Here is a 24,945-nt window from a genome sequence, read left to right as displayed (position 1 = left end):
GTTAGTAGTGCCTTGTCTGACTAACGAATGTTATTGAAAGGCATATGCTTCTGTGAACTCACTTCATTAGATGCTTATGCCCTTTAATAAAATTTATTAGTCAGAAAAGGTGCTATCAGACTCCTCCTTGTTTCAATTCCTGTTAAAAAGAGATTGAAAAAAATATTTACTTTCATGAAGAGCTATGTCAAAACATCATGATACAGTGAAGCAACTGTATCCTTTCAGAAGATCTCTTCTGAGCCTCTTCTAATAGTCCCAAGAGTTGGAAGAGTCTTTTGTGCATCTATGGGCCTAGTGGGAATATTAAGCCTTGAGAAGGGAAAACTGAGGGGAATATGATAGCCCTCCTCAAGTACTTGAAAAGATATTGAGAAGAAAACCATTGTCATCTCAAATGGCCAGTCAAAGAATAATGGAGTTTAATTACAAGGACATATATTCCTTTTGCTTATTTCCATGTATATATCACTTACGACAGTGACGGCTAATCTTTTCAGCTCCGAATGCCAAAATAAGAGTGCCTGCCATCATTTTTGGCACTAAAGCAAGATTATTTTAACACGGCTCTTCAAACAAGTCATAGAGAACCGATTCATAGATAGCATTAAACTCTAATGGTAAAGCACACAAATTGCAAACAAACCACAGATTAGCATTAGGGGGTAAATCAGACCATTGAAAAGAATTTACTGAGTCCTTGCTCTTCTTATCTAAAGGCTATTTGTTTGTGAGTGTGTGCTTGACTACAGAAACTAAATTATAAATAATAATAATAATAATAAATATTTATTTCTTAGCCGCACCCTCTCCCGAAGGACTCGGGGCGGCATACAACAAAACATAGGAAATAAATATATCGACATACATGTAACAAAACATATACCAAGACATATATACGACATATACAAGGAGGAGGTGAACTGATAGATAAAAACAAGTAAAAACACAATGTTTAAAAACCCCTAAATAAATTGAATGCAATTAAAATACCCCAAATAAAAAACCTGTCAGGAGCGATATAGTTGGATCAAAGTTGAGCCAGGCCAGCAACTTGAAAAAGGTGGGTCTTGAGCTTTACACGAAAGGAGCGGAGGTCAGAGGTATTCCTAAATGTGTCTATTTGCTGTAATTGTACTGCTAGAATGAAATCCACTGGAAATAATATAGTGTATTAAACACTATAGAAGTCCTAATGGAAAGGGACCTTTACTATGGCATTCTTTAATGACTAGTTGTTGCTTCACAATTTAATTTTCTGTTTCTATCATTACCAATATCATTATAAATGTGCAGAATTGGTAATCAGCAGAACTATCATGAAAGTAGAATATTCGGCCAAGCATTGTCGTGATTCTTAGCCTTAGCCTTGTCTATTAGTACGGTCCCATCTTGCCTGAAGCAAGGGTTTCCAGTGCTTTGTCTCCATGCAAATAGGATTGTTCTGCTGCACTGTTCAGTTTTCTCATGCTCGGTAAATGACCCCTTTGTTCCTCCTGTACCTCTCAAGAGAGAAACATCTAATCTACAGAAAAAAGAGGCTGGTATGCCTGCTATTACACTAGAATATACCTTAATAATTCAAGCTTCTGGATTAGCTGCCACTAGATAGGCTTTCTGAGACAACTCAGTTTCATTTTAGAGTTTGGAGGAGATAACATTTTTTTCAATTCAGCTATCCCCTTGACAGCTATACGAAGGGCAGTAAAAAGCAGAAGAAATATTTCAAATGAACATTTGTCATTGGCACCCAATGGAGGCATCAGAGTGTCAGTCAGACTGCAGCTGAATAGAAAAGAACACTAGCCCAGCAATAATTTGTTCTTTCTGTTTATTAATGGATGGACTGCCTTGTTTGCAGTCTGTATACACTGCACTAATTTCCTAAACCATTAGGAAAGACAGATTTCTATTCTGACTTACTATTCAAGTTTCCATAGACATGCTGATAGTCCTTTGTAAATACATATTATCTCATTACTCCTTGGAGCTTTAAAGATAAACTAAATATTAATTGTATTGATATGTAACATGGCATAACATCACAAGCTACTCTGAGTGTTCCTATATACCAGTGATGGCGAACCTTTTTTGGCTCGTGTGCCAGAAGTGGGGGGAGCGCAGGGGGGTCATGTGTGGGCGTGCCGCACCCATAATGCAATGCGCAACCCCCCCAGTGCGCATGCGTGCACTACAGCCAATCCCCCCCACTTTTACATGGTTTTTCCACCCTCCCCAGGCTCCAGAGGCTTTATAGGAGTCTTGGGAGGGCGAAAAGAGCCTCCCCCGCCCCCTGGAGACCCTCCGGAGGCTTCAGGGATCGTCTTCCGGTTTGCTCGGAGGGTCATTTTAAGCGTTCCGAAGGCTTCAGGGACCGTCCGGAGGCTTCCCTGACGCCTTCGGAGTGCTCAAAACGACCCTCCGATCAAACCGGAAGTCACTTCTGGTTTGCTCGGAGGGTCGTTTTAGCGTTCCGAAGGCTTCAGGGAAGCCTCCGGATGGTCCCTGAAGCCTCCGGGGTGGGGTGGGGGTGAGGTGGGGGAGGCTCTTTTCACCCTCCCCAGGCTCCTATAAAGCCTCTGGAGCCTGGGGAGGGCGAAAAATGGCTTTTAAAAATGGTGAAGTCAGCTGGCCAGTGCGCGCATGCGCTGTTCAGCTGACAGGGCAGCACCTCGCGTGCCCTGACAAATGGCTCCGCGTGCCACCTGTGGCACGCGTGCCATAGGTTCGCCATCACTGCTATATACTATTTATGTTATAGAATACATTTTGATTATGGTATGCCCTGTTTCCCCTAAAATAAGACTTCCCTGGATAATAAGCCCAATTGGGCTTTCGAGCACATGTGCTAAAATAAGCCCTCCCTCAAAATATTGCAACACAGCAGCATCCATGAGGTGACCACACTCGCCGCCTCCTGCACCTCAAACATAATAAGACCTCCCAAAAAATAAGGCCAAGCACTTATTTCAGGGCTCAAAAGAAGATAAGACCCTGTCTTATTTTCAGGGAAACACGGTATATGTTTTGAGATATTAAACAAAAGAAAAATGGAACAATGGCAATTTTGTTACTAAATCAGAACCAAATACCATCTTTGAACTTGCTACCTAAATATGCTGAGAAAAGACAATTTTTATTTGCTTTGCTGAAATAGAATGCAATTGTATTGTGTTGTGTGAATATATGTAGGTATATAAAAAATCTGCTTAACCATGCTTTCTAAAATGTAAAGGATTATTTTCATCTAGCTCTGAGCTGTGATATCAGCTTAGTGAATTACTTTGCCTTGGGTTGGGAATTCTGGGGGTTGAAGTCCAACTCTCTGAAGGCTAGAAAAAACTTTTTAAAGTAATATTGTCACATGACTGTTACATTTTATTTCCTTATCTGAATATTTTTGGCAACATTGGAACAAAGTTACACATTATAAAGTTGTATCATGTTAATTCCTTGTGAACAATATACCGTAATTTCATACATGTGTTTAGTGATAGTGGAATAGTGGGATGCTATTATGTGTAATACATTCCTATTGTTTGATTTGATTGTGGACAACCTCTCCCCCCTCAAAATACCAACTTGATTTATCCTTCATTTGCCTAGATTCAGGAAATGATAGTAATCAAGAGTGCATGAATTCCCTTCAGTTGTTAATTAAGCTTACAAATACAGTACACTTTGCATTGACCTTAACCTTAAGCCTACACTACAAAATCCTCTCTTAAATCCATTTTACTGCACCTATAAGGAAATGAGTTGAATTCCCCTTGGTGATCTACTGGGAAAAAACCAATCCAACTTTGGCTCTGATACCCACAGAACAGTGTGGTAGGGGACATACAAATGTGTAGAAGAGGCAGACGGGAGGAGTTTGGAGTTTGCAAGAAATAGATAACAATGAGGAAGAAATATGGATAATAAAAACAAAACAAAATGCATTATTTCTTTTTTTTTTGCAGACACTTTGTATGGGTTAATCAAAATATTTGCTTTGTATTTAAAACATTGTCTGGGTATATCTGATTCACAAGGTAGGTATGTGCAAAGCTACTCCTGGTCACAAATATCAATTGCTCCTGAAGCAGGAGCCATGAATTCAGGAGGATCCCCAACTTGTGTACCAATTCAATCTGGGGAAATGCCACCTTATCTAGAATTAATGGTCGAAAGTGTCCATTCAGGGCCTCCCTAACACCTACAACCTTTCAGTTCTGCAGTCTGTTTATGTTTTATTATTTATTTTACACCCAAATAGGTAAACTTTGCAGGGGGATGGGAGGCAAGTTCAGTGCCATTGCTTGGAGATCCTGGGATAGAGGTACATAACTAAGTATCATGAATAATCTTACCTAGGAGCTATGAAGATAAATTTGAGCCTTAAGACCGCCCCAAACAGAGCTTCCCTCAACTGATTGGAACTGGCCTTGGAAAGGGAGCAGTACCTTCATAACATTGTTCTCCCCACTCTCAACCCTCAAACTGATTCGGAATAATGTAGATTATATACATATCTACAGTAATCTCAGAGAAGGCTAGGATGGAGTAAAATGGGACAATTATTTTCCATGATCTGAACTGAAACAGCATGTTCAAAGCTGTGTTGGTACTATAACTGAAGTCCAACTGGGAAGGATCTGGATAATGTGTTTCTTCCAAGTCCCTTTGCAGCTGCATTCCTACAACTTTTTCCTAAAAAGGTAAAGTTGAAGACTAGATTAAAATTTCTAGTCTCTACCTATTTTCCTCACTGTGGAAAAACAGGCATGTGAAGTTATTGTGGAAGAAAGGAGGGAATGAAAGAAGGAGGGAGGGAGATGTATGGTTAAGAAGTGAAATAAATAAATAAATAAATAAACAAAATGAGGGTTTTTAAAAAAATGCTGTTTAATATAGTCTTATCGCCAGAATCTTAATGGAGTTTAAAGAACTAGCCTATTCTTTGAATGGTAGGATATGAAGACTTTCTATTCCCAATTGAAAGAATATGTTTTTTCTATTCCTGTCAATTAAACAGAACTTAATCATAATTAACGTTTAGATCTAGGCAGGAAAGCTGAAAAGCCCTCATTATTTATAAGCTTGTGTGACATGAGAACCATAAAATGCCTTACTAAGTGCTTAATAGAATTTGTAGTTGTTATTATTGTGTGGCAGTTATATCAATTGCCGTTTCTCTTTAAATTACAATTTTTGTAATCATGTGATTATAAAGGACTCACTGTCTTAACAAAGATAATCCTATTATGTTGACTTAGTAATAATTTAAAAAACTCTACTAAATGAGAGCCCAAAGAATCTAATCCTAAAAATGGAAAAATCTAAGTAAACAATTAACCTGACTTGTTTATATATATTGCCTCTAAATATATGTTAATAATTTAGTAAGTCTGTTCGAGATGAAAATAAGAAAGATTAATAAACAAAGACTTAAATATGGTAACAAATGCTATTGTTCTATGATTTGCCAATATAGAAAGTCATGGGTATTATTAGGCTTTTGAGTTTTCAGTCATTTGAAATGCAAAGAGAAAAACATGTAGAACAGGGGAGTCAAACTCACGTTGTCACGGCAGTGTGACGTATCAAGACTTTTTTCTCCTTTGCTAAACCAGGCCTGGGTGTGGCCAGCACATGACGCATTCAGCCCGCAACGATGACTTTGACAGCCCTGATGTTGAGGATACATGGTTTCAGTGTGAAAGTAGTGGATTTTCAGTTTTGCACAAAGAACAAGGATTTTTGTTATTCAATTTTGCAGCTAATAAGATTGTTGGACAAACAGGCACAAAAACAGCCAGGGAAGTGATTGAAGCCTGGGAAACAAGCCCCTTGTCAGTCAACAGGAGTGCTGATTTACTACCATCCCATCAAGTACTTAGAAGGCAAGGGCTGGGCAGCACAAGCAAACAACAGTTAATGACTTAAAAGCCAGCCATCAACACACCCCAATCAACATCTAAAATGCCTCTTACAACAGGCACTATTTGGCAAACAATTTTGAAAAATAATACAATATTAAAATTCCATCAAACAATTGTATCAAGTGGTAGCAGTAATAAATGGATCAATTTTAATTTGGATATGGTAAATAAAATATGGTAAATAAAAACCATACAAACAAAAGCCATTTTGAGGTCATCCATTATTTTTAAAAGTAGGAAGGCATCCTGAGAGGGAAATAAATAGAGAAATGCTGATTTAGTGAAAGCATATGATAAACTGAAAAGGCTTCAATTACGGATTATTTTTGCCAAAAAATTGAAGTTAAAAGTTGGTTGCTAAATTTAGTAAAATCAGTATAAGATATAAATCATACTTGGGAATAAACTCAGCAATTATCAAATGTTTCAATATTGAGTACATAAAACAAGGATATCTGATTCTCCCTTGGTTGTTTATTTGTAGACCAATGTATAAGAAGTGCTAGAGTTGACATTAGAGGTGTGTTTGCTGAGAACACGAATGTACATTTACTTCAGTATGAAATTTTTTCCATATTGTTGCCTGAAATCTGGATAATTTGCAGTAAATATTGTATGATGCAGTGATAGATCTGAAAATTATGGTAAAATTGTAGATTATACAAGACCTGTGGGCAGAAAGGTATACTTTTCTTGTAGTCTAACATGGAGTGTTTGTAGACTTCATTAACTTGTGACAAAGTGTTCTTAAGCCTTTAGATCCTATATTAAAAGCCAAGGAAGTACTCTCCAAATCAACAAGAGAGTGGTGAATGTGGAGCTCAAAGACAGCTACCATAGTGAGACTCTCTCTGATAGAATAGTAAGTTTTGTATGGAATATAGTTTCTCTGTCTGTAGCAGCACTTTCTGGATTGGTCTTCCTTTGGATAATTTGGAGAAAAAAGTTAAAGATTTAAAGGGAGGCTTTGTATTAGTCTCATCTTGTAAGACACTATGAATGTGAGCCAAATGATGATTGGAGAAGATTTAGAAAAAATGGGTTGGAATAAAAGGCAATGTGATGACCCGGGGCATGGCACGAAAGCAACACAATCAGATAACAGGTCTAATTCCTCTTTATTGCTCCAACTTTGCCCCCAGATGTCCCCACATTTACTACAAGTCCTGGAGCAAAGCTCTCACACACACCTTAGCAGCTTCTGGCTGTGAATAGTCCAGTAAGCCAGGTTAGCCAAACAGTAACCAGGGCCAGCAGTCCAGTAAGTCAGGTTAGCCAAACAGTAACCAGGGCCACCAGTGAAGTAAGCATGGTTTGCAAAACAGTAACCAAAGCAAGAAGTTCAGTGAAGCAGGCAAATCGGGTAAGCCCCACAAGACAGAGCATAGTGATCCCTAGGCGTTGGCAAGTGCACACAAGGCTCCACTCATTCAAGGCTTGTTCCCAACAAATGCCTCTCCCACTGGCACCTCCTTACATCTCAGTCCCTGGTATGCCTTGTGAAGGAGGACAGGGTACTCTCCCCTCTCATAGCCGGCATAGTCTGCATTGTTCTCACCTTCTCTCTTCTGTTCGCACTCTAGGATCAGGAGGAGGTGCTCCTTGCTCTTTGCCTGAACTCTATTTCTCCTGTTCCTCCCTGTCTGCAAGCCTTTCTAATCCTGAAAAGCCCTTTCCGGGACTGACTCTGCCCTTCTCCAGTTTCCTGCAAAGCCAACGGAGCCTCCCTCTCGATCTCTGTCAGTTCTTGTTCCAGCTCATCTTCCCCCGCAGAGTCAGACTCCAACAGGGGCATGACAGGCAGTTATTCCTTTTCATTTAAAAAAAAGGATCATAATAACATAGCAGATTTGGAGACAAGATTCTGTTAGATGTGTGAAAGAATTGGGCAGACAAACTGTTAGATATCCACACAAGCTACCGTGGTTTCCACTCCAGTCCTCCATTTAGGCGGGAAAAGAGGTTTAACCTGATTGGTTGAGAGGTCTGACAGCTCCCTATAAAAGGAGAGCTGTCAGACCTAACAGTTGCTGGATTGTACATACTTGTCTGTGAATAAAGAGCTGTTGTTTCCTTGAACCTGAGTCTGTCCTCTCATTGCCCTGATCTAACACTGGCGACGAAGGTGGGATGGAGAGGCAGATAAGGCAAAGAACGAACAACCAGACAATCCAGCAAGTGAATCCAGCCCGGAGCATTCGGCGTGGCATCGAGCAGCCATTTTAAAGCGGCAAATTCAAACCTCAAGACAAAATGGCCATGCACGCTCTGCCAACTCTGTACGACCCAGTGGCCGAACATTGGGAATCCTACATGTTGAGGTTCGAATGCTTCCTCGAGGCAAATGACCTCATGGAAGTTCCGGACTCCCGAAAAAAGAACCTATTCCTGGGTTACTGCGACAGGGAGGTTTTCGAGATGCCAAAGACCTGTCGGAGCCAACTCTGATCCAGGCAGTAACATGGACAGCCTTGCAGCAGACACTACGGACACACTACGCGCCCAAGCCTTCCCATCATGTCCGTCGACACGAGTTCTACATGCGGAACCAGAAGGCAGATGAAACCATCCACCAATACGTCGCAGCCCTACGAAAAGCAGCCATGTATTGCGACTTCCGTGACCTGGACGACCAGATCCTGGACCGTCTGACCTGCGGAGTGCAGGACATTCATCTGCAGAAATGCCTGCTGGCAAAATCCAACATGTCTCTGCAGAACGCACTTGATGAGGCCAGGGCATCAGAGTCAGCCGACAGGTCCACGGAAGCCCTACAGCGCCAGTACAACATGCCCCAGGCCGTCGTTAAGCAGGTGCGCGTCCAGCACGAGGCCGCAGACCAAGAAACAGATGACAGCGAGTGCGACAACAGCTACCACATGCGCAGTAGCCGCACGAAGCCGGCACGAAAATTCACCTCCCGTTTGCAGCCCTGCGCAAGGTGCGGAGGGAACCGTCCCCAGTCTACCTGCAGATTCCGGGACGCAACCTGCCAGCGTTGCGATAAGAAGGGGCACATCGCAAAAGTGTGCCGGAGCGAAGGCCCTGCCACCACTTGGCAGCCACAAACATATCGCCAACAGAGGCCCATCCCAGGGGCCTGGCGAAAGAATCAAGGGTGCCCAGAGAGAGAACCAAGGGAGACATAACACAGAGAGTACACCCAGAGAGAGTACGCTCAGAGAGAACCGCTAAAAACCTATCAAACTACGATAGGTCAAGTCCGCACACGGCGGCCCAAAAGCTGAAGCTCACGGTCCTCATTGAGGACGCTCCCTGCAAGCTAGAAGTCGACACTGGATCGTCACTCACAATCATATCCTGGTCGACCCTAAAACAGGCTATCCCAAGCCTCAAAAAACGCCAGCTTCGCACGCCAGACATCATGCTGCGCGACTACCAGGGGAACCGAGTCCCCATCGTGGGCCAGGGCACCTTCCAAGTCCAATTCAAGGGCATCACCACCCAGCTTCCCGTGACCGTGGCCAGCGCACTGCTGCAAAGCCTCCTGGGGCTAGACTGGTTCGAAGCCCTGGGCTTGGAAGTCACCGGCATCAACACCATCGCGAACTGCGGCGCCGAGGCAATATTTAAGGAGTTCGAGGACGTCTTCAGCTCCGGCCTCGGTAAGTATGTGGGGATGCCAATATCATTTAATTTGGACCCCAACATCGTGCCGATCAGGCTCAAACCCAGGAGAGTGCCTTTTGCCCTCCGCCCTAAAATTGATAGGGAAATTGACAAGCTGGTGAGCCAGGGGATCCTAGAACTAGTTGACCATGCTCGCTGGGAGACCCCAATAGTGACCCCGGTCAAGCCGGATGGGTCAGTCCGCATCTGCGCGGACTATAAATGCACAATAAACCACACGCTACAACAAAGCGCCTACCCTGTGCCCATTGTACAGCACCTACTACATTCGCTAGGGCCAGGAATTTTTTTTGCTAAATTAGATATGGCGCAGGCATACTAGCAGTTGCCTGTAGATGGCACCACAGCGGAGGCCCAAACCATTGTGACGCATAGGGGTGCATTCAAATGCAACCGCCTACAATTTGGAGTTAGTATCGCCCCTGGACTGTTCCAAAGCGTCGTGGAATGGCTTTTGCAGGGGATACCAGGAGTCGTCCCCTATTTCGACGACATCTTGGTATCGGCTGCAAATGAGGCGCAACTTTTAAAACATGTCAGGGCCGTTTTGACCAGAATTAGGGAAAAAGGCCACCGCCTCAAAAAAGAAAAATGTAAAATTAATGTGCCCAGGGTAGAATTCCTAGGGTACATGATTGACGGTTCTGGGATCCACCCGACATCCCAAAAAGTTAAAGCAATCCAGGACGCCCCTATACCTCGCAATCAGACCGAGTTGCAAGCTTTCCTCGGGCTCCTTAACTTCTACAGCGTCTTTCTCAGGCAGAAAGCAACCATCGCTGAGCCCTTGCACTGACTACTAGCCAAAAACGCTAGATGGACCTGGGGACGAGCCAAGGCCGCCGCGTTCCCTGGAGTAAAGCGCCTGCTCACAGCCGACTCCCTGCTGGTCCAGTACAGCCAGACCCTGCCGCTGGTTTTAACGTGTGACGCTTCACCCTTTGGCGTCGGTGCGGTCCTCAGCCACCGAATGCCCAATGGTGCTGAAGCCCCCATCGCCTTTTACTCGAGAACCTTGTCTCCCGCTGAACGGAACTATAGCCAACTGGACAGAGAAGCTTTGGCTGCAGTAGCGGGAGTCAAGCGTTTCCACGAGTACCTCTACGGCCGCGACTTTGAACTTGTGATGGACCACAAGCCGCTGCTGGGGCTGCTGGCTGGAGACCGACCCACCCCGGTGTCCCTTTCCCCATGCATGACCAGGTGGACTGTTTTCCTGGCTGCCTACACATACAAACTGGTACACCGACCAGGCTCCACGCTGGAACACACCGACGCCTTGAGCCGCTGTCCCCTACCCGAACTATTGGCCGACCCCACTCCTGAGACTCTGGTCCTATTGATTGACTGTTTGAACTCTGGACCAGTCTCCTCTGCTGATGTTGCCTGCTTTTCTGTGAAGGACAATGTAATTAAGCAAGTGCTTAACTGGGTGTGGAGGGTGTGGCCCAAGGGGCCTGTTGGGGCCGATTTTAAAATGTTTTTTGCAAAGCGTGACAAACTGTCAGTTCTCAAGCGATGTTTACTGTGGGGGGACCGGGTGGTTGTTCCAAACAAACTGTGACAAGCAGTATTAGATGCATTGCATGTGGGGCATCCTGGCATCGTCAGGATGAAGGCATTGGCTAGGAGCTACGTCTGGTGGCCTAACATGGACAGGGAGATAGAAGTGTGGGTGGCCACTTGCACTCTGTGTCAGGAATCCAGACCAGCTCCCCCAGAGACGCCCGCTAAGGAGTGGGAGCGCCCTCAGGCACCCTGGTCTAGGGTGCACATAGATTTTGCAGGCCCCGTTCATGGCCAAACGTTCCTAATAGTTGTGGACGCATATTCGAAATGGTTAGAGGTAGCCCTGATGACCTCTACCATGGCAGAGGCGGTCATCAAGGTGCTATGGAAACTTTTCTCCACACACGGCCTGCCTGACGTCTTGGTCTCCGACAATGGGCCCCAATTTACGTCCATGCACTTCGAGACCTATCTAGCTAGCCAGAGAATTCGGCATGCCTTAGTCGCGCCATTCCATCCGGCCTTGAATGGACAGGTGGAACGAATGGTGCGCTCAGCAAAAGAGGCCCTTGCCAGAATGGGCCCAGGTGATGGGAAAAACACAGGTTGATCACTATTTATTAATACAACATATTACACCTAGTGCCACCACCGGGAGAAGCCCTGCTGAGCTTCTCATGGGTCGCCGTCTAAGGTCCCACCTAGACCGGCTACACCCAAACTACTCTGCCACATCGCCCCCAGACTCCACTAGCAAGATTCAGAACTTTAGCATAGGGGATTCAGTATACGCCCACAACTATGCAGGGGGAACTCTGTGGATTACTGCCCTGGTGATAGGCATCACCGGGCCTTGCTCTTACCTGTTACTGAGCTCGAGGATGGTAGAAATTGGAGGAGGCACATTGACCAACTCCGCGGTTGCCTAACCCACTCCAATCTTAGAGCACCAGACGAAACTCTGACACCAACCGGCCAAGGCCCTACCCAAAAGGAGCAAACAGTCACTCCTTCCACAGACTTCTCAATCCCGAAAGAACCGGCAGACTTACCTGAGTTTGTTGCAAGCCCACAGCGAGCCCCGAGTGAACAAGCTCAAAGGACTCCAGCCGCAGCCTGGGGTAAGTTCCAGCAGCTTCCATTGAGAGGAGCTGAGGAGCACACAGGTCCCTCCGACCTGTTCCAAGAACTGGTTCAAAATGAACTGCGCAGGTCTGCCAGAGTTAGGCAAAGACCCGCCTACCTGAAAGACTACGTCACTAATTGGAATGCTCCAAATAAGAGGGGAGGGGTGTTAGATATCCACACAAGCTACCGTGGTTTCCACTCCAGTCCTCTGTTTAGGCGGGAACAGAGGTTTAACCTGATTGGTTGAGAGGTATGACAGCTCCCTATAAAAGGAGAGCTGTCAGACCTAACAGTTGCTGGATTGTACATACTTGTCTGTGAATAAAGAGCTGTTGTTTCCTTGAACCTGAGTCTGTCCTCTCATTGCCCTGATGTAACAAAAACTCTTTAGAAAAAATACATTTTTGAATTGTAGTTTTAGGAAGAGGTTCATTTTGACTAGCACTATTTGTTTATTGTATGGCACATTCACATCACATTTTGATAAAAACAGATAAAAATACAAAATATTATAAACATATGTTCAGATTACAGATATACTTTTTTGCTTCATTTGTTACAGCCAGGAAATCCGCAAAGTTTTTACCCAGTTATTTTACTGCTGCGGGGATGCCTATTTCTGGAATATGTTTGCAGTTAGCTGAGATATTCCAACAGGCAAGTTATTTGCCCTTTTTCTCTATAGATACTTTTAGTGTGCCTTTCACTAGGTTAATCCAGACTGTAGATCTTTCTCAGTTCCTGGGTCACATATGAATTATATACTAATAATCTGCACATTCAGAACCTCTTGAGTCTATTGAATTGCTCAAGTTAAATAAGGGAGCCGTATTTGTGAGCATGTGCAGTTTCTGGTACAGGAGTCTCAGTGTATGAATTTCACGGCAGGATTGAGAGGAGTTTAGATTTGTTAGGCCTTGGGGAACATTTTGGAATATGATGTAGCTCTGTAAAAGGCCAGGTGTTAGTTGCAGTGAAATGGAACTGAATTGCTAGAATTTAATGCCAAAAACCTTTAATAGCACATTCAAGATATAAAAAGAAGATATTTATCTATGCAATGCACAGTTAGATTATAGAATTCTTTATCACAAAATATAGCAATTTCTATCAATATAGGCAGCTTTAAAATAGATTATATTTATAGTCTAAAGGATAGTTGTGTAATACTAATAGAATTAGAGTTACTGGAAAACTTTTAGTTGGGATGGGAAGGGAAATAATAAAATGACACCAAGATACCAGTGCCATCTCTTTTGTATGTGTATCATGCTATATCATGCATGTACATGGGGGTAGAACTTGGGTTGTGACATTAAAATGCTCATTTCAGCCTTCTGACAAAACCACTGGAATCTGCAGGTGTTTCTGGACTGCTCTGGATCCCCCAAAACTTTTTTTATGGGTACTGTGGGATACAGAAAGCTGAATTAGAATTGGACATCGATGGGATCCAGATGTCATTCTTTTATATTGACAAGCTTGTTGTCTGTGTTGTAAATTATGTATATAGTACTTATTTTTTTGAATCATGCAAAAAAGTCATAAAAAACCTTCCATTTAGCATGATATTTCTGGTCCTTGATTAGATGCATACAAATATGAGCAAAATCACTAGTTTTAAAAATTTAAATATGCTTTCCATGAATTTCCTCCTTTGCTTTTCTAAAATTGTATCTGTCAAAATGTTTAGCATATTTGTGATAAACAAATGTAAATGAGGTTGAACATGGCTGAAGTGGCTTTATTGCAGAATATGAAAGAGTATTTGTCCAGATTTGGTGAGCCAGCCATGAAACTGTTTTCCCAACAGTTTCCCTAACAACAGCAACAACAATGGCAGCAGAGGCTCATATCCTGTATCACTACTGCTTTGCAAGATATTTATTACAAACTACTCAGTAAGTGCTGTGTCTTCCAAAGATTTATGTTTTATACATGTATACCAATGTATCATAGATAATATTTACAGCATGTATAGAAAGTAAAAACGTTTAAGATCATGGAGTCACCCAACAAAGTCAGTGCTAAATCAAAGCCCAATTCTCATCTTGCAAGCAGATAACTTCATGGAGTGACAATTTTTCAGTTGCATTTTGTTACAATATTTGATTCATTCTTCACCCAACTCCAATCTTGTCATATGAAGTCCCTGATAATGAAGAGATAAGTAATTGAGGTTAAAGGATATTTTGGTACAAGTTTTATGTTTTTATTCTTTACTGGAATATTTTCAAGGCATTGTGTTTTATTTTAAAGACCAGCTTAGTATGTACAGTATGATTAAAATTATACAAACATCAATGAAACACTATGAAATCTAATGCAACAAAGAAGGCAAGTAAAACAGAGCAGATATGCTTGCCTAAACCAAATTTTAAGTCACTGTCAACATTTTGCCGCATGTCAAATACTTGAGATGTTATTAAAGTGAGGCTCTTGACCACAGTTGAACTACTGTGGTCAAATGATATCTGGAACCATTCTAGTAAAGGAATTCAAAGCCTGAGAAGCTATTTGTAAATGTACAGTAGTGATGAAACTGGATCAAGAAAGAATCAAAGTTATAACAGAATTGTCTGCAACCCGAATTCTGGAATAGAGAACATCTGCTGCCTTCTTCTTACATCTAGGCTTAGTTCTCGTTAAGCCCATAGCTAAATTAAGATACTGTTTTGCTTGATGTTTATTTTATTTCCCCCCATCACTTAGGTCATGCGTATGATGATGATGATGATGATGATGATGATGATGATGATGATAATAATAATAATACTTGGTTGATACCTACGATGCTAGCATCAACTGCATCAACTATTAGCTAATGGTATTTGTGACACTTTTTTAAATCTTCAGTTGACTGAGCTTCAAGTTTAATGAATAAAAGATAATAAAAATAACAGCAGCAGCAGCAGCAACAATTTATTTATTAAATCTATATGCCTCCCAACTTTCAGTGACTTTGGCCAGTTCACAATAATCAAAAAATGCTATCCAATTGCACATCCTGTGACTAATGTAAAGTAACATTAAGAATAACAGATACAATTTGATCACAATTTGGGCCAAACTCACAATTTTCACTCCAGTCACAACTAATATAAGAGAGAGATGGACCTCCAAACTACAGTTCATTGTTTATCTTTGGGCATGCTGCCTGGAGCTGCAGAGAGTCACATTGAGCAACTGCTACTCTATGAATAAGAGAATGAGTGAATATAATTCTGAATTTAGATATAGTCAGAAGAATAAAAGAAGAAAAGAAAATAGTTGTTTTGTTATTGCTATTAGTCCTAATAATTTGCTCATAATAATGATCAGCATGTCAGCCTTCCTCATGCCAGAATTGACTCTGAAGATATTGAACTGATAAATAGCTTCTGTCTTTTAAGATCAACCAACAACAGTAAATTAACCAGCAATCAAGAAATATATGACAGACTAGCACTTGGTAGAATAGCTCTGAAGGCCTTGGAAAAGATATTCAGAGCCATAAAGGGTCTATACCTATAAAGAGCAGAATAATTCAAGCAAAAGTAGCACTACAGAAATGAAAATTGTAATTTGAAGAAATAGAGTAGAAAAAATATTGCTGCTTGTGAATGCTAGTGTTGGAAAAGATTCTTGAGAATATCATGGATATCCTGGGAAACAAACAAATGGATCATTGGGGGGGAAATCAGCCAGTTATCATTTGAAACACAAATATCCTATTTTGAGCACATTATATGAATACCTAGCTCTGTGGGGAAGACAGAAATTCTGGAAAAGTTGGAAGGGAAGAGAAGAGGATGGCAAGAGAATGTGGATGGATGGATTCAGTTATATGGGTGATGGGTGCATCATTGGAAGTCCTGAAAGATCAGATTGAGGACAGATCCTCCTGAAGAAAACATTTTTATGTGGCCACTGAGAGTCAATCAAATCAATCATGCCAAAAGAAAGAGACTGGAAAAAATGGATATTACTTCAAGATATAAATAAGAATCTGGGATATTCTTTAAACTGAAAACTAGTTCAGAAATCAATCAAAATTAAAATAATCGTAACTGTTACCCCATTTTTCAGTAGATTTAATATGCAATTAATTGAATATATCTGCAGTTTTTACTATACAATTATCCTGCCTTATTCACAGATTATTGTATACAGACAACATTTATTATTGGCTGATGTCCTATGATTTCCTATAATGTTGCTCCATTTTTTCTTTCTATAGACTAACAACAATAACAGTAACAAAAGGAAGAATAGAAGTACACAAAATTGTGTTTTCAATAACAGTAAAGACTCCTTGAGGAGCTTGGTTTCTAGTCAGGTACCATTTCCTTGGCAATTGAAAAAAACTGATTTGCCATTTACTTGTTTTGGAATTTAAAAAAAAAACTTTTCAGGATAATTGTACCATTGTGGTATGTCCTGTTGCTGCCTCATCAAGGACCAATCAGGCCCAATCCTGATTAACTTTTTTGAAATTAGCAAGTTTGGATAGGTGGTACTAGAAACATGCTTACTCTCTCCTCTTGAGGCTTAAATTTAGAACATCTATAATGTAGAAATCTTGCTTAAACTTTTAGCAAGTTAAGGTTTCAACCAGAGTTACAGTAGATTAATTTTTCTGGAGTTTATCAGCGTGCTCAAAAGTTCCTTGAAAGGATCAGGAACTATTCTTTTGTTAATAAATTCTTAATAAATAAATAAATGTAAAATGAAATTAAATTTGAGAGAGAGAAGTAGGAAAACTTGTAAACATTTTGGTGACTTTGGAAATTTTCATCTGATGCCATGGCCATCAGCAGGAATCATCATGGCTATTAAATGCATAAAGAGTACATTCATTATAACTTAGAATTTACTTTGTTTTTTTAAATCATGAAGCACTGAAAAGCACATTCATAAATTACCAAAAATAATAACTCCCAGGCTATACTTCTTCCTTCCTTTCTAGTTAACATAAATTAAAAATAGGTGACATATCTTAATTTGAGCTTAGGTGCCACTATCTTGATTAAATTCCAGAGGACAGCTCTGTTTAAATTTGTAGTTGTTTACTAAAGCAGAAAGAAATAAACCTTTTAGACAGATTCTCAGTTCCTATTGTAATTCTTTGTTTTATTCCATTTGTCTTTTGTATCTTCAGCAGCCCAAAGCTATGAACATGGAATATAATAAGATGAAAACTGAAACTTTGTCTCTGTGGATGGCTTATCCTGATCTTGCCTGGCTATTTCTTTATGTATTATTTATGTATGAGGTTTTGTAAAGAAATTTCAAGAAATGATTGTGCCTTCCGACCTATAGTACTGTGCCATATTACCCCCAAAGGCATCAAAATCATATCTTATAATTTACTACTTACATACTAGGTTATTTCAAAATAAAACTTCATGTAATTTGCATAATTTTGAATCTGTTTCTTCTGCAATTGTACTCTTTTGTTTTGTTTTATTTACTAAAATGTAAAATACAATAAATCTATAGTGCGTTGACAAATCAGATACGAATGAACATAAAAAAGACAGAAACAGTAATAAATCCTAGCATAGCTGACACGGATAAAGAAAGTGATCATATCAAATGCTTGGTCATGGCATTGGCAATCTTCTAACTCATATGGCCTGGAGAAAATAAAAGCGATTTAGAGCAGAGGATTAGGAAATTACAGTAGTTGCAAAGAAAGGTATGATATGACTTTGGTGTTGAACAGAAGGCTGGCTAATGTCTTCTTTATTCTCTTACTATTCTAAAGAAGGATACAGATGGACCTTCTGGCTCAGGGGTGTCAAACTCAAGGCCTGGGCGCCGGATCTACCCCGGGGGTGCTTAGATTTGGCCTGCGGGACTGGCCTGGAAATAGCAAAGGATCTGCCCATGGTGTGTCTACTGGCAAAAATGCACCCCTCCTGTAGCCCGTTTTGGCCACCACTCGCTGCAGGAGGCTGTCCAGACCCAAAACTGGGCAATTTGTTGTTCAAATTGATTCCACTCTTTCTGATTTCAGAAAGGGAGGGGCAAAGGGAACAAGAATAAGAAAAGCAGTGTCATGCCATTGTCACCCAGATCCTGCACTGTTGCAAATGCAAACTTTTTGTATTTATGCTGTGATGTTGCTATCGGCGTTCCAAATAATGCACCCATAGAAAGCAGAACTCTGAGACAGGTAGATTCCTCAAAGAACAAATCTATTGGATACATTATATTGGCACAATTGGTGAAAACCGACTCTGAAAATTCCCACGGTTTTCTGGGAACCGTGGGAATTTTCAGAGTCGGTTTTCACCCAGTTTTCCCCTTTCCCCAAGTCATCAGTGACATGGTCCAATAGAAGTGCTGGCCAGTTGCTTGGTTGCTTTGCTCCTTCTCTCCCAGCCACCTGTTGTAATGACCTTGATTCCCACAGGAAAACTTTTTGTTTTGACTGCAAAACCCCAGTTAACTGTTTCCCTCCTATCTATTGGCAACCCTGAAGTCTCAAAGATGGCCCCTGCCAGGTTCGCTTCAGGATTAACAGTTGCATGCACATCCAAAAGGGTTGGAACTTGCAGGATAAGGATATGGCATTCCTCTCAATGTTTTGATGTAATCAGGATGCCATTGCAGATATCTATGCATGAACCATATTTTTAACTTAACATTTTAAATATTTTAATGTATAGTGAATACTGTTTTGTTACAATATAATCTTGCTGCTTTTTAATGTTCACACACAATAGTCAGTATGAGAAAAGCAGTATAAAAATAATGCTTATTTAATATAGTGGTGGCATAGAACACCCTCTGCTGCAGTAATTAATGAATCCCAAACAGGTTTCTTTTTTTAAAAAAAATGTTAAACAATGAAAAATGTTTATTTTCTCCTTTGTCTTAATCAATTGGTATTTTTATTAGCATTTATAGCACACTTTGTAGTCTCCTTATTCCTTGGAGCTGTCATTTGGGTAGATTTTAAAGACCCACCTGCTGCTTGTCGTATTTTAATATGGAAATTAATATGCACCTCTTCCCTAAATTATTGCCTATTTTCCAAAATAATATGCTTAAATCATCTTGTAGAATTTTAATGGCCGTTATGATTAAAAGTAGTAATTCTAATCTTTAAATAAGCCTTTTTTGTCTGTCTCTTTCTTCCATATAATAAAAAGACAATGAAATCCTCTATACTAGAAGTGATTTTTAAGGAGAAGTGAATACTAGAATAGATGAATCACTGAGCTGATCTTAAAGGGAAAGTGGTAGACAGATATTGGTCTGCATATAAGTTTTCTTGGCAGATGGATTTCAATGGAAACTACCAGCTGTTTCATCCTGATACAGGCATTCTAAAATCTGTTGTTATGCAGTTTGTGAGACCTTTTCCATTTTTAATAGTAGTTTCATTAAATATTACAAATTTAAAAAGAATAGAAATTAAAAAATAAAAGGTACAGAAAAGAAAAAGTAGAAAAGAATGATAGACATAAGGATATAGTAAAGAAAAAGGAAATAATATATAAATAAGTTACTTCTACCTTCATCAAACAAATATAAACAATTTTAGTAACTTATCACTTTAGAAAACAATAAATGATCTCTTTTTCGCATGCCACAGCTTTTTTCTATAAGTACATCCATAAAGCCTTTTCATTTCTGTCTGGATGTCAGCGAAAGTCCATTAAATATTACCAGATATAACAACATATCTATTTTAGCCTTGATCAAATAAACCAAATTTACATTTAATCTTTTTACTTTTAACTAACTTGAGTTTTAGTGCCTTCAAATAATGTCCTATAATGAATGTTCTTCTCATTCTTATAATCTTTAGTTCCTTCTACTTCTGAAATAGTATATGGGAGTGACTATGGCAAATCATGGGAAAAGACTACAGCTGAACAGTGGACAAAGAAATTTAGAAAGAATCTGTCCCAATTTATCAGATGGTAAAAAGAGATGGCAGGATTTGTACTTTCAGACTTGCAAGCTTCTACCCTACAATAAAGTAGAATTAGCTCATCTTATTCGGTTTCCTATCTGGACTACTTGGGATGCTAACAAAGTTCCCTCTAGTGTCCATTTTTTAAAGTCATTTTTTTTGAAAGAATTCAAAATAAAAGCATGTTTCCATGGGAAGGATCCTTTATAATTAATTCCTAATTGTTATTTTAAATTACGTTGTTCCCTAGTCTGCTTGTAACTTTCTAAAATCAAAATTATAATCAACTTTTTTGGTTTATTCAAAAATAATTTTTAAAGTCTTAAAATTTACATAAAAAACTTCCTTCACTGTGGATTGAAAGAAAATGCTGTACATTTTTTCCAAAGCTGACCCAAAGTTCCCTGATAACTGAAAAGCAGTTAAGAAGCAATTTCTGAAAGTGATTAGAAAAGAAGTTTGCAAATACAATGTCCTTTCAAATGTACTAACTGCATTTTGAGCAACATCGTTATTCTGTCATCTCCTGCAGCTTTAAACCTTCTAGGGATCTTGTGTTCTTATGAGGAGCCGCTATCTGGAGCATTTGTAGGTGATCTCGGGTTCTTTCTTTAGGGAAATTATGAAAGAGCTGATCTGAATCCACTTCTTTATTCTGTATAGTCAGGGGCTCCACTTTTCATAGAGCTGTCATCAGTCCACCATTTCTTCCCTGGAAGTGTGAAGTCTTTTTCTCCACATCTTAAGGAAACTATGGATTGTTCTTTTTTTTAAAAAAACTCATACTTCTATCTTATTCTTTACCTAATAGCCAAAATGTACATTTTAATGCACACTTGAAATGTGTTTGTATATAAAGCAGGCATAAGGACTAGCTTTGGCACATTTTATATATTTCTATATGATTTTACAAATAACAGCCAAAGCAGATATTATGTATTATAAAATGTTATAGGAAAGCACAAAAATGTTAACAGGCAATTGTTCCTTTACATGAATGTATGTTTCTTGAGCAACTGGTATTTGCTAGCTCACTGTTGAGCTGTAGTTGAATTGGTTGCATTTTAGATAATGGCAGAAAGTGGAGCAGATCTCTCTCTCACTCTCTCTCTCACTCTCTCTCTCTCTCTCTCTCTCTCTCTCTCTCTGTGTATGTGTGTGTGTAATTTCTTTTCTTCCTTTTGAAAATAGTTTATAGGTTTTCTGAATGTCTGTTTCTGAACTATGGAAACACCCATTCCGTTTAAGGAGTTACTTTAGAAAAAAACAATAAAATTATGCCATCCCTGCTTGTCATTCAACATATGTGGCTCTCAGACATATCAGAAATGATTAGTGTACATTTTTAGGGTGAAGTGTAAACATATGAAACGGAAACATATGAATGATGCCTTCTTGAAAAGGTAGCCTGAAAAAAAGCTCAACAAATGTCAAGCATAACAAACATTTTAGAGCTAAGGGCATGCTTGAATATTTTCAGCATGCAATGGATGCACTCACAAAATGGCTATTACGACAAAGGGCTTTCTTATTTACAAGATGCTTGCCACAATGGGTGCTTCATTTCATATAAACCTATTTAACAGAAGGTAAGTTGATGCAATTGCTATCTGCTATTCCTTCAGGATTTCTCTATCACGCCATAATTTACATTTGTCTTTTTTCTTTTTCTATAGGCAGGTGTCATCTGTTTAGTTGGACAAATGAGTCACTAGTCTCTAGCCTATCATCATTTTCACTGGCTGAAAATGCCGATGTGGCTTTTGTGGAGCAAGGTGTGTACTGTTGAAGAATGTCAGCTTTACACTGATTTTAAAAAATAGTCAGCTGGGTCAAAAATCAAGTAGGCACCAAAATAAGTGTCTAAGGAACGCTGCCGTCTATGGCAATACATTCTCTTTCAAATCTTCCTACTTCTTAGTATTGTTACATAAGAGAAATGGCTAGTTTAACCTTGGGATGATGGTACCTGGAAAGGAGCTGAGTTGTATTTAAATAAGTGAGAATGAAAGCAACCTGCAATGAGTACAAATAAAATACAGTTTTTTACTTTGTACATGGGGAATTGAGGCTCTGCTTTTTTCACCAGGAAGAATTATGTGCCTTGTGATGAAATAGATGCTGGGTTTGTCCTACCGCAACTAAGTCTCTTACTGAGAAATCTTGGTTGGATTTGAGTGGAAATCTGAGTGGATTTGGCTGTTCTCTGCTCTCTCAGGGACTTGTGAGGAGCTGTTAATTTCAATATCCAATAGCTCCAATTTCTGCTTAACTTTTCCCCAACCAATGAAAAAAAAAACCTGAGGCAGGATGGCAGCACGTTTGCTATCAACTCCTATCTAGACACAAACCCTCATATGCATGGCATGAACAATGAGAGTGTTTTTAGTTTCCTTGCTCTGTGCTTCCTTGCCCTATGCTCAAGCTGCCTCTGACTCTTTCCTGATGAACTTGGGTGTCAGAAAGAAAGGTGGAGGGACAGAGAGGGAATACATTCCTCATGCTGCTAATAGTTGCTAAGAAGGGATCGCATGGCACATTGTCACTGCAGGATACCCAGACACTTTATCTGCATCAGCAAGGGTCTCAAATATACGAGGTGACGCAGTTGTTAAGAGTAGTACTGCAGGCTACTTCAGCTGACTGCTAGCTGCAGTTCGGCAGTTCAAATCTCACTGGCTCAAGGTTGACTCAGCCTTCGACCCTTCCAAGCAGAGGTGGTTTCAGCTGGTCCGGTCCGGTACACATGGACCGGCTCCAGAAATCTGGCATGTGTTTGTGTACCGGGGCCTCTAGAGGCCTTGTACTGGAACAGTCCCTCCCCTGGCCTGCCTCCCCACTCGTTCACCCCACCCGGTCACCTCTCTCTCTCTCTCTCTCTCTCTCCCCACCCACCCACTTCCTTTGCCAGAGCAGAGGACACAGCTGTAGGAAGAAGCCCGCACGTCCTTCTCCTTGACGAGCACCTTGCAAAACCAGTCTTTGCAAACCGCTTCTCAAAGAGAAGAAAGGGGGAGGAAGGGGATGGATTTCTTCAGACGAACCGAGAAAGGCCGCTTTGCCTCCTCTGCTCTCCTTCCCGCACTGCAGGCATGGCCTTGAGGGGAAGATGTCCTACCAAGGCAACAACATCCCTCGGATCACAGTGAGGTGAAGCGGGTGGATGGGAAGCTCCAAGAAGTGGAGGGGGTGCCTTGAGGGGGGCACAGCTTCCCTTTTAGCCTCCGAAGCCACACTCAGCCTGATCAGCTCCTGGGGAAGGTTTCCTGGCCAGCCGCCGATTTATAAAAAGAAATTAACCATGTTTTTTTAAACTTTCCATTTCAATGAGAATTTTAAGAAGTTTCAGAAAAATTCTCATTGAAATGGAAAGTTTAAACGAAGTTGGTTAATTTCCATTTATAAAGGTCATGTGGCGGTGGTGCACGGGCTGCTGACCGAGTCCGACCCAGCGCCTGCCCAGGGTTGTGGGGCTGTCATGGAGCGTCTCCCAGCTGGGAAGGGGCATCAGGAGAAAGCAGAGCTGCCAAAAGCCCAGCTGCAGCTGGCAATGGGGCACGAAGGAGTGGCTGCCCAGCAGAACTGGGAGTGTCCCCAGGTTGGTGGGGAGGTTGTGCGGGCCTGGAGGAGGCGGGGAGGCAGGGGTCGAGGCTGCCTTGGGCACCTGCAATGGGCGGCCAATTTTTGAATCCCATCATTGTGTCTATCTCTGTCATATATCTATCTATCTATCTATCTAATCTATTTATAGTGTGTCTAGCAGTTGGTCAGCAGTTGAATTGCATGGGAGACAGACATGCTGGATCTTCTGAATGTAAGAACATAGGATGTAAGCTAAGCTGTAAGTGCTGACTTTTAACCACATTTTTTTTCACTGACTCTTCCTTCCAAATTTTCTTTTGCAGAATGCAGAATTGGGCTCAAAGGCTAGAGCGTGAGATTGATGGAGTAATGAAGATATTTGGTGATGTTAAGCAGCTCAGACAGGTAAGATTTGCTTTTCTTCTTGCATTATGTTTGCTTTCTTTATGTCAGCATTTAGACAAAACTATGCCTTCAGAAGAATATTAGGTATTCATTAGTACCAATGTTTGACACTTTTGAAAATCAGAATAATATTTTTGTAGTGAATTTTGATTTGATATCCTATTTCTACCTGATTTTTTTTAAAAAAATGGTGCTTATTTTTAACTATATCCTTTTTCGTAGTCTGAATAACATATGTTTTGGCAGCATTGTGTTTTCTTTTCAGTTAAAACAATATTAAGCTGTGCCAACGTTTGTTATCCATGATTTGCTAAACAAGCTATAGTGTTGTAGTTTGCAGATAATATTAAGCCTTAAAGTTTAGGTTTGCATATTATGCTAAGCCAAAACACAAACACACTTTATTATGCCTTTTATAGTAGTGTCAGAGAAATCTTTTAGCTCTCCTCATTTTAAGTATACTATTTTAGAATGGTATATTTCAGAAATAGTGAGAAATGGTGATCTAGTTACTTGCGGGATCGCATCCTCCCACATACATCCCTGCGGCCAATCCGCTCTCACAGAGAGGGCCTTCTCCAGGTGCCGTCCACTAGGCAATGCCAGCGGGCGGCGCCGAGGAGTAGAGCCTTCTCTGTGATGGGCCCAACCCTCTGGAATGACCTCCCCCCCGACATTAGAACCACCTCGGTCTTCCGCTCCTTCCGTCAAAAATTGAAGACTCACCTGTTCCGACTAGCTGGCCTGGCATGATTATAAATGTTACATCTATGAACTCCTGGTAGTATATTCTCATCTGGTTATTTTAAGGGTAATGTTTTAGTTTTAATTGTT

At 40.7% G+C, this 24,945-nt stretch overlaps 1 protein-coding gene across 2 annotated transcripts in view; it reads left to right on the top strand.

Moving 5' to 3' along the window:
- The window catches only part of CACNA2D2 (calcium voltage-gated channel auxiliary subunit alpha2delta 2), a 677,428-nt gene that overhangs the window by 37,013 nt on the left and 615,470 nt on the right, over positions 1-24,945 (top strand). For both annotated transcript variants that reach the window (XM_081936759.1, XM_081936758.1), the window contains exon 2: positions 24,030-24,111. In XM_081936759.1, coding sequence (XP_081792885.1) covers positions 24,030-24,111 — 82 coding nt within the window. The remainder of the gene's footprint in view (positions 1-24,029; positions 24,112-24,945) is intronic.

The sequence above is a fragment of the Natrix helvetica genome (assembly GCF_964273705.1).
Source record: "Natrix helvetica genome assembly, chromosome: 1".
NCBI lineage: Eukaryota > Metazoa > Chordata > Lepidosauria > Squamata > Natricidae > Natrix > Natrix helvetica.
This window is presented reverse-complemented; position numbering and strand designations above follow the sequence as displayed.